Genomic DNA, 11,358 nt, shown 5'->3' on the forward strand with positions numbered 1-11,358 from the left:
ATCTAGGCCCTTAAATCTATTTCTCACTTCCACTGTATAATCATAAGGGATTTGATTTAGGTCATATTGCTGGGAGGGATTGGGAGCAGGAGGAGAAGGGGACGACAGAGGATGAGATGGCTGGATGGCATCACTGACTTGATGGACGTGAGTCTGAGTGAACTCCAGGAGTTGGTGATGGACAGGGAGGCCTGGCATGCTGCAATTCATGGGGTTGCAAAGAGTCGGACACGACTGAGCAACTGACCTGATATGATCTGATCTGATGAATTTGCCTTTCTGTCTCAATAAATTTCTCTATGAATTTGCCTCTAGATCACCTTTGTTTTAAAAATAATTTTGCTGAGTAAATTGTAGGTTGATAATTTTTTTCCACTCAGTACACTGTTTCGTACACTTGCATTGTTTCTGATGCAGAATCTGCTGTTATCTTTCCCTGTGTTTCTCTGTATGTAATGTGTCTCTTTGACTGCTTTTAAGATTTTTCTTTTTATTGCTGGATGAAGGAATTTGATAATTATAGGCCTTAGTTTAGTTTTCTTTATGTTTCTTGTCTCGTACACATTTTGTATAGTTGATCTACTTGGATCCATGGATTTATAGTTTTCATCAAATTTGGAAAAATTTTGGCCAGATTCCTCTTTCAGGGACTCCAGTTACATGTATAGTAGGCTTCTTCAACTTGTCATAAAGCTCACTGATGCTCTGTTCTTTTTTTTTTTCCTTTTTCTATCTTTTTTTCTTCATTTCATTTTGTATAGTTCTGTTGCTGTGTTTTCAAGTTCACCAGTCTTTTCTCCTGTGATATCTAATCTGCCACTTATTCCCTCTAAAGCATATTTCATATCAGACATTGTAGCATTATTTCTAGACATTAAATTTGGGTGTTTTAAAAATATCTTCCGTGTGTACTTATCATGCTTTGCTTCTGAACCTTTCAGATATAATAACTTTTAATGTCCTTGTCTTCAAGTTCTTTTATTGGTGTCAGTTTGGGGTCACTTTCAATTGACCTTTCTCCTGTTATGGGTCATATTTTCCTGCTTCTTCACATGTGTGGTTTTAGTTTATCAGATTCTGGACATTGTGACTTTTGCCTTATTGGATGTTGAATATGTTTGTGTTTATATGAAAGTTTCTGATCTTTGTTCTGAGATGCATTTAAGTTACTTGGAAATAGCTGATCCTTCATTGCTTTATTTCCAATATCTTTAACCACTTTTTTGTCATTAATTTTCTTTTTTTCGACGTGTGGAGTGGATGGAGCAAGCTCCTATTCCAACTCCCTGCTCCAAAAATCCATTTAATATATTGTCCTTGGATAGAGGACGTATCAGACATTAAACTGATAAGAACAGATACTACACTTGATCTTAGCCAAAAGGCTGAGAAGCGATTTTGTCATTAATTTTGTCTAATTTTTCTTTTGTTTTAGGTGGAGGGTTAAATCCAGTTCTTGTTAGTTTATCTTCTCCAGAAGTGAAAGTTGAGGGTATGTAGCTTGATAGGAGAGTACATACTTCTGGAACCACTGATTTCCACCTCCCAGAAAAAGGAAGCAAGAAACCAGAAATCTATTTATATCTGTGACTGGGCCTAATAGTGAAAGGATGACCACCTAAATACCATAGTATTCTTGGAAAATTTTTGCAAGTCTTCATTTTAAGCAGTGTAGCCATTTAGAGTGGGGAGTGCCCTGACTTTCATAAGTGGCATACAGTGTCTTGAACCCAGTATTCAGAAGCGAGGGGTGAGGGGGAGAGTGGTAACATCTTGGTGGGAACAGCGAGTGAATCTGTAAATCTATGTCAGGCTCCAAGATCAAGAACAGTGTGGTGGTGCTATCTCAGGCAATATTAAAGGTTGCCAGCTTTGGTTTTAGGCTATGTTGGTTCTTTCCGATGTGTGGCACTGAATTCAGCCATATGCTAAAATATCTAATATAGCTAGTGTTATATTCCTGTGTCATGTTCTATACCTCTTGAAGTTATCTCATAAATAATTGAATCTTGCATATTTACCAAACACTTTGAGTTTCCCTGATCTAATTTCTTTGTTTTTATAGGTGAAAAGGAAATGTAGATGCACTGAAAAAAGAGCAGGCCTGCTGACTAATATATAGATTTTATTACACTGAAATTCATTAAATCAAGCTGATCTCACTCTAGGTATTTGCCTGTTTTAGGATATGAATTTGACTTTAGTAACTGAGTGGGCCTTGGAAAATAGCTTTCTGTCTCATCTTTGTTTCATGATGACTATGCATGGAATGTTTTACTTCTGAGTTACATGTCCTGCTTTATCAGGCATTAAGCAACTGGCCTGAAAAGGTAATACCTGAACCAAAAACATTCAATCCAATAAAAACAAAGTAGATTTGAGTATACACAGTGTCAGTGACTAACACTTACTTTCACACTTCCTTGTGGTTATTCAAAAGCATCCATCACTAGGTACATACTGAAAGCAGGTACTTGACCTGACTTAGATTTCAGCCAACAGCAAGCAGATACTGGCATAGCAAGAAAACTGTCTACCAGAAGGGAAAGACTGACTTTTAAAAATATGGTTATTTTACCTTTAAAAATGATTAATTCAACTCATGACTTTTGATCAAGGTGCATTAATAAAAGCCACACCTATAATGAACTAAGCATTCTATGAGTCACTTTTAATATAAGATCTTTAGTTTTCCCATTGTCCTTGCAATACAGGTAATAGCCCTTGTTTTAACATAGGAGAAAATGAAAGCTTAAAGAAGTAATTTTGCTGAAATCATGCAAGAATGACGGGATTTGGAGTCTGGGAGAGAATCTGTGTGTGAAGCACTGTAGGACATGTCTTTGGGGGATTTTTGATGCTTTTTAAAGACCTTTCATAAGGACTCAGGCATTTCCTAGGAACATAATTTATTGTATATGATTTATCTCAGTTCCCTCACCTGGAAAATTAGAAATGAAGCATTAATTATGTTTCAGATTCATTCTGTTTCTAGAATTCTTTGACTATTTCATTATTTGGAATTAATTTAGTCAACTGGTTTTTCATTTTTTTAAAACTGGCTTATTTGTCTAACTGGAAGAATAATTTGCATACTTACTGAAATGTGAAGTTTTCTTACTCTCTTTTACGTTGCTTTTCTATTTTTTAAACTTTGACCTGCACTTAAATATACTTCTGTAGAAGCAAGTTATTTCTTTAAACCTATATTTAAAATGGAATATAATTATATGACTTTCAGTTTCATGTGTATGGCAAATTAGGAGAAATTTAAATAACTGAGAAAGTGAGTCTGTATAAAAGAATTACTTTAGTTCTTTGAGACAAGTGAAAATAAACTTTGCTTTTGGACTGGAATATTAAATTGTTATTGGATTCACTTTTATAAAAATGCTACACTTAATTTTTTTAACAGCTTTATTTAGAAATAATTTATAATTTAAAATGTACAATTCAGTGTTTTTTACTGTATTTGTGCAGAAAGTTGTGCAGCCATCACCACAATCAATTTTATAACATTTTAATCACTCAAATAAGAAACTCCATGCTCATGAGCAGTTACTGTCTTTCCCAAGCTCCTTCCCCTAGAGTTCCCAGACCTAGATAACCACGAATCTACTTCTTGTTTCTACAGATTTGCCTAATCTAGACATGATATATAAAGTATCAATACTTTATCCTTTTTTAATGACTGATTAATAGTTCATTGTATGGATACCACATTTTATTTATCCATTCATCAATTGGTCGACATTTGGGTTATTTCCATTCTTTGGCTATTATGAGTAATGCTGCTATTAATATTTGGTTACAACTTTCTGTGTGGACATATGTTTTCATATCTCTTGGATATACATCTAGGAGTGGAATTGCTGTGTCATATGGTAACTGTGTTCAAGTTTTTGAGGAACTATCAACTGTTTTCCAAAGCAGCAGTACCAGTTTACATTCCTACTGGCAGTGGATAAGGATTCCAGTTTCTCTGCATCCTCACCAACACAGATGAACCTTGAAAACATTCCAAGCAAAAATATCTGGATATAAAAGACCACATATTTTGTGATTCCACTGATATGAAATGTCCAGAGAAGGCAAAACTATAGAGACTGAAAGTAATCAATCACTGGTTGCCTAGGTCTGACAGCTGGAGGAGAGGTTGGGGGGAAATGGGGAGTGATTACTATTTAATTGGAAGTGGGTTTTTTTGAGGTGGAGTTAGGGTTAGTGTTATGATTGTTTGGATATTTTATAGTGAGTTTTTGTCAGTTTTTATGGGTTTATAGTGATATTATGAATATATTAAGAAAATTTTATCTAGAATTATAGGGATTTGCTCAGAATGATATGGTGAAGGGGAATAAGTGAGTGAGTATTGCTGGTGGAACAGGATTTTGTAAAACGTTTGAAAATTTCCAAACTAAAAAGTTAAAAGAAAAGTTGGTAAGCCAGGAGAATGGTGTTTTAGAAACCCAGACACAGAGTTTCTATAATGATCAGTGGGTAACTTTGTTAGATGGTATAGAGAGGTCAACGAGAGTAAAGAGAAAACGTGCCATTGATTTCCGCAGCTGCTTTAATGACCTTAGATACGGCCGTTTTAGTAGTGTTTGGACTAAAACCTGACAGCAAAATTGGGAGAAATGCTTGGAAGATAGGAACATAGAGAAAGCAAGGTGGGTCACTCTTGATGGTAAGAAATGTTATTACTAGTAAATCTAAAAGATTATAAACCTTTAATTTAAAAAATATAAAAGTATGAAGTCAAAATTCAAAAACCCTGCCCCCCTTCTGTTGCTTTTCACTTACTGCTTCCAGCTCAGTTTGCAGTTTTCTCTTGAGACTACATTGTGGCTGCAGAATGAATGGCAGCCTGGGCGGGAGAGAAATTTTTGAGAAGGAGACTCAAACCTGCCTTTGCCTGAGAAGAGCTAGTGGAAGGAAAGAAAAAATAACAGTGAGACTGGGGAGGACTAGTGGAATAACTGCTAGAAAAGATAAAAGGAAGGAGGGATTCAGTGGCCAAGTTGGAGCAAAGAACAGGGGCACTCGTTTCTTTGAGTCAGAAGGGAAGGAGATCACGTCATTTTTCTCTCTCAAGTAGTAGACCGGTCCCTGCTGTGAGTGACTGAGGTTTGGACTGGGTTGATGGCATCTCTTGGTGTAACCACAGGAATGAGCAAAAGAATGGCAGCATGCAGGACCCAGGTCAGGCCCCACCTATATTCAAAATGACTTTTTCATTGAGGAATGCCATGATGCAGGGGGATGATTCAGTTCATTGGCAGTTGACTAACGGAGCTGTTTCTTTCTTCTCTCTGTGTGTAAGTTTACTAAACTGTGCATTTATATTTAAAAGCCAGCTTTTTCACTCTCCTCTTTCACTTTCATTAAGAGGCTCTTGAGTTCCTCTTCCCTTTCCTCCATAAGGGTGATGTCATTTGCATATCTGAGGTTATTGATATTACTCCCAGCAATCTTGATTCCAGTCTTGTAATTCATTATGCATGATGATACAGCATTATGCATGATGTACTCTGCATATAAGTTAAATAAACAGAGTGACCATATACATCCTTGACGTACTCCTTTCCCAGTCTGGAACCAGTCCGTTGTTCCATGTCCGGTTCTAACTGTTGCTTCTTGACCTGCATACAGATTCCTCAGGAGGCAGGTAAGGTGGTCTTGTTTTCCCATCTCTTTAAGAATTTTCCACAGTTTGCTGTGACCCACACAGTCAAAGGCTTTGGCGTAGTCAATAAAGCAGAAGTAGATGTTTTTCTGGAACTCTCTTGTTTTTTTGATGATTCAACAGATGTTGGCAGTCTGATCTCTGGTTCCTCTGCCTTTTCTAAATCCAGCTGGAACATCTGGAAGTTCATGGTTCATGTACTGTTGAAGCCTCACTTGCAGAATTTTCAGCATTATTCTGCTAGCATGTGAGATGAGTGCAATTGTGTGGTAGTTTGAACATTCAATGGCATTGCCTTTCTTTGGGATTGGAATGAAAACTGATTTTTTTCCAGTCCTGTGGCCACTGCTGTTTTCCAAATTTGCTGGCATATTGAGTGCAGCACTTTCACTGCATCATCTTTTAGGATCTGAAATAGCTCAACTGGAATTCCATCACCTCCACTAGCTTTTTTTGTGGTGATGCTCCCTAAGGCCCACCTGACTTCACATTCTGGGATGTCTGGCTCTAGGTGATTGATAACACCAGTGAAAAAACTTGCTTAAAACTCAACATTCAAAAAACAAAGATCATGGCATCCAGTCCCATCACTTCATGGCAAATAGATGGGAAAACAGTGGAAACAGTGACAGACTTTTTTCGGGGGAACTCCAAAATCACTGCAGATGGTGACTGCAGCCATGAAATTAAAAGATGCCGCTCTTTTGAAGAAAAGTTATGACAAACATAGACAGCATATTAAAAAGCAGAGACATTACTTTGCTGACAAAGGTCCGTCTAGTCAAACCTGTGGTTTTTCCAGTAGTCATGTATGGATGTGAGAGTTGGACTATAAAGAAAGCTGAGCGCCAAAGAATTGATGCTTTTGAACTGTGATGTTGGAGAGGACTCTTGAGAGTCCCTTGGACCTCAAGGAGATGAAACCAGTCAATTCTGAAGGATATCAGTCCTGAATATTCACTGGAAGGACTAATGCTGAAGCTGAAACTCCAATACTTTGGCCACCTTATGTGAAGAACTGACTCATTGGAAAAAACCAATGCTGGAGAAGATTGAAGGCAGGAGGAGAAGGGGATGACAGAGGATGAGATGGTTGGATGGCATCATCAACTCAATGGACATGAGTTTGAGCAAGCTCCAGGAGTTGGTGAAGGACAGGGAAGCCTGGCGTGCTGCAGTCCATAGGATCACAAAGAGTCGGACACAACTGAGCAACTGAACTGAACTGACGTTTAAAAGCAATCAAGCAGGAACGCTCTTCAGTCCGGAGTACTTTAATAGTTGTTCTTCCTTTCTGTGAGCCTCTTGAGAATGCTCTCAAGTAAACGATAAATTTGACAAAATGACTAGAGACCTCATGTGTCGATAGAATCATTTTCACTTCCTCTTTTAAAGAAACAAGTAAATTATCCCTGGCCATTAATCATATTGCAGTGACAATCTAAAATGTGATTAGGGTAGATTTGATTTGCTATATTTTGAATATAAATATTGTTAAGAATTAAATGGTTATATATATATAAAGTTTGTATCTATGAGCCTCATTTAATATTTTGTAGAAATTGGAGTGGAAGTTACATTACCTGCTTCAGAGAATAGAATTATCTAAATAAATATCTAAACAGTTGTCCTTGTTAAATATTTCTCTGTGTGTATGTAATTGTTTCTCCTCAAGATTTTATATAGTAGAAATTATTTACTAATCACATTTAGAGGATTTAAAATATGAGCTTTACTTTTCCTTTTTATATTTTTTAGGAGACCCATGTACAGTATCATCTCAGTTGGAGTTAGAAGAAGCCTTTAGGCTTTATGAGCTAAACAAGGATTCTGAACTGTTGATTCATGGTAAGGAGTAGTCATTTCTTACTCTTCCTATAATCTTGGGAAATTTCTTATTGGCGTATGCCTTCCTGGATATTAAACTGTGATCATATCAGTGTTGCACAGCAAAATTTTAGCATACAATTTAAGAATCGAGTGCTCAGCAGAACCTAAGTCATCTTCTTGCAGTTTTGTAATGTATTCAAATAATAATTTCCAGAAGTAAGATGTCTTAAATGTTCTTTCTTTTGTTTAAGGGTTAACCGTGAAACTGTTTACGTAGTTACCATACTCGTTAATGTGTTAAAGGTCAACAAGCCTCAGAGGTGGGCGGGGGCATAGAAAGAGAGGCTGAAACTCAGCCGCCACGTGACTGGTACCCTGCAGACCCGGGTTGTATATCCAGACATTTTCATCCCAAACCTGTTCTTTTCATTCTGCCATCCTGCCCCTCAAATTTTTTATGTCATGTAGAACCCACTTAATACGATTAATATAATTGTACTACATTAGCAGTATTTCATATAACATTTTTGGGAGCCTTAGGAGACCAAACCTAAGGAACTCTTTAGAACTTGAAACAAACACACATCTCCCTTCAGTGTAATGACTCATTTCATTACCTTGTTGTCATTCCTTTGTACTTTCCTTTACAGTGTGTTTTCTTAAAAAACAAGTTTGATTTTTGTCTTCCTTAGGAATTTGACATAGTAACTCCCAAAGTTTTTACACTCTAATTTATTGAGATCCTGGAAGAACTTTAGAAGTCATTCTTTGATCGTCTCTTTCTAGAATAAAACTACAGTGGATGTTTAAAGAAATTATGGATCCATAGTCTTGAGCAGTTTAAGTGTTGTTGCTTTTTATGCTGTATCACAGATCTGTTTTCAGAAGTTAGCTTACATTTCAACTTTTAAAAATATTTCAGGAACTGTGCTTCCCATATTCTGTGTTCTAAACCACGTCCTTTTTGTACATCACAAAGAGTTGACTAAATGTTCATAAATGTGCTGTTTCATTATATTCTCTTTAAGAATGTTTTGAATTAGCATGTTTATGGATGTGTCGTTCCTTAGACAAAGCTTATGTTTTTGTATTTGGGTATGGTTTTCAATGAAGTTTAGTATATACATCTTTTAAAAACTATCGTGGCTTATGTTTATATTTGAATACATCTTGCAATTTTAATTCTTCATCCTAGAAGATTTGTTACTACAATAAAGATTTAAGGAAATAGTTAATGACTTCTCTATGACAAAAAAGTCAGTTGGTGATGTAATAGGGACAGGAATGAGTAATTTGAGCTTCTAATACATTATTTATGGATGGTGCTTTAATAAGAACTTCTTTCATTATAGCCTTGGTAAAATGGATCCCTTCCAAAAATCATACTGACCATATACTAAAATACCTTATGTCACGAGAGGCTCTTGACATTTTGATCAACTTATATGATTTTTTAATTTAAAATTCTGTATAATTTGTATGTTTTTAAACATGCTGTATTAATTTTAATTTGTTGTCTTTCAGTATTCCCTTGTGTACCAGAACGTCCTGGAATGCCCTGTCCAGGGGAAGATAGTAAGTGTTTATCTACATCATACCTTTGAGTAGAGTTATTTATGATAAAATGGCACAAGTGAAATGAAATCAGAACTAGAACTTTTAATTAATTTCTTTTCTTTTCCATTCTTAAGTCTAATTGAGAATAGATTAGCACACTGCCTAAATTCTCTACTTTTGCTAGATCAAAATCAGGCAGTTAAAAAAAAAAAGCAGGTAGTTTTTGATTACAACTTACTGATAATCGTCTATTGTGCATTTGAAAGGAAAATTAAGTTCATTATAAGTCATTTCTTGTTTTTTAATTTTGGAAATTTTCAAACCCTAGGAGAAGTTTAAAAAACATAGAAACATTGAAAACAAAGATACCCATATATCCTTTACCTAGATTCACCAGTTATTAACATTTTCTATGTTTGCTTTATCTCTGTATCTGTGCACACATATACATACATGTATATACACAACAAACACTTATTTTTATTTTTTTGCTGTATCATTTTAGAGTAAGTAGTTGACATGACACTTTACCTCTAAATACTTTATCATGAATCCTTAGGGACTGCTATGGGACTTTCTTTTGAATATCTAATCCACTGCTTAACATTAATGAGATGAGCTGAAAGAGTCAGACAACTCTTCAGTCTGATGGAATTTGAAAATGCAAGCTTACGTATCAGTTCAGTTCAGTCGCTCAGTTGTGTCCAACTCTTTGGGACCCCATGAACCACAGCACGCCAGGCCTCCCTGTTCATCACCAACTCCCGGAGTTTACCTAAATTCATGTCCATTGAGTCAGTGATGCCATCCAACCATCTCATCCTCTGTTGTCCCCTTCTCCTCCTGCCTTCAATCTTTCCCAACATCAGGGTCTTTTCAAATGAGTCAGGTCTTTGCATCAGATGGCCAAAATATTGGAGTTTCAGCTTCAACATCAGTCCTTCCAATGAACGCCCAGGACCGATTTCCCTTAGGGTAGACTGGTTGGATCTCCTTGCAGTCCAAGGGACTCTCAAGAGTATTCTCCAACACCACAGTTCAAAAGCATCAATTCTTTGATGCTCAGCTTTCTTTATAGTCCAACTCTCACATCCATACATGACCACTGGAAAAACCATAACCTTGACTAAACGGACCTTTGTTGACAAAGTAATGTCTCTGCTTTTAAATATGCTATCTAGGTTGGTCATAACTTTCCTTCCAAGGAGTAAGCGTCTTTTAATTTCATGGCTGCAATCACCATCTGCAGTGATTTTTATCACGTTATTACTTTTGATATATGGTATAATTTATAGGTTATAGATATTAAAGAACCCATTTTTATTTGTGGTTTCTGCACATATCCATGACTTTAGAAGGAATAGTGGTAAATGTTTTGTTTTCTATTAAGTGAAATAGCTCTAAACTTTTAATTCTGTAACTCTTTATGCAACTTGGTAAAAAGGAAAAATTAAAGAACTAGGTGTTTCTATATAGAGTTGTGGCTGTGTACTTTATAGACTGGAGAAGGAAATGGCAACCCACTCCAGTATTCTTGCCTGGAAAACCCCATGGACAGAGGAGCCTGGTGGGCTACAGTCCATGGGGTTGCAAAGAGTTGCACACGACTTAGTGACTGAACAACAATAACAACTTAATAGGAAGGTGGGGAAATATAAGGAGTAGGTAGGGCTCTGAAGGAATAGTGAAACATTTAGGTTTGGGTTCAGCTAGGAGTATTTTACTGGATTTCCGGTGGCAGATGGGTTACAGCCAGCATGGGCTGCCTTCACAGAGGTGTTGGAAAAGCAGCTGTCCTCTCTTTGTCCAGGTGAGAGTTTTGAAAGTCTTGTCATTGTAGCAAGTCTTGCTTGCACAACCCCATGGGTCCAAATCTATTATGAGTCTGTAGTACACTTCCCAGATAAAATGTCATTTCCTAACTTTTCATTATATTTCATGCTCACATTGCCACTTTAAAATTTGCTGGTGGAGATTTTGATATACTCCTCCTTGGTATAATTAATATTACTAAACTAGAGCATGAAGGAAAATTGATAACCGTTAAGGTGATCTCATTTTTTAGGTGGCTCTTTTAATTCCTAGACAACATTAACATGTTTAAATCTGAGATATATCAAGTTGTATAGTTCATGAAAGTTTCTTAAATAAGATACTCTTAGTTTAAGATAGTAACAAACTTTCTTCTTTGGTTATTCCTAACAAAATAAATAATTAAAAATAAAAGCATACATATTTGAGGTTCTGTGTTAGGGTTTCCCTGGTGGCTCAAATGTTAAAGA

General features: G+C 36.3%; 1 protein-coding gene across 1 annotated transcript in view; it reads left to right on the forward strand.

Moving 5' to 3' along the window:
* The window catches only part of PRKCI (protein kinase C, iota), a 71,308-nt gene that overhangs the window by 27,095 nt on the left and 32,855 nt on the right, over positions 1-11,358 (forward strand). The window contains exons 3-4 of the mRNA XM_010835231.1: positions 7,448-7,537; positions 9,044-9,094. Coding sequence (XP_010833533.1) covers positions 7,448-7,537; positions 9,044-9,094 — 141 coding nt within the window. The remainder of the gene's footprint in view (positions 1-7,447; positions 7,538-9,043; positions 9,095-11,358) is intronic.

Source organism: Bison bison, unplaced genomic scaffold, assembly GCF_000754665.1.
Source record: "Bison bison bison isolate TAMUID 2011002044 unplaced genomic scaffold, Bison_UMD1.0 scf7180017864040, whole genome shotgun sequence".
Classification (NCBI taxonomy): domain Eukaryota; kingdom Metazoa; phylum Chordata; class Mammalia; order Artiodactyla; family Bovidae; genus Bison; species Bison bison.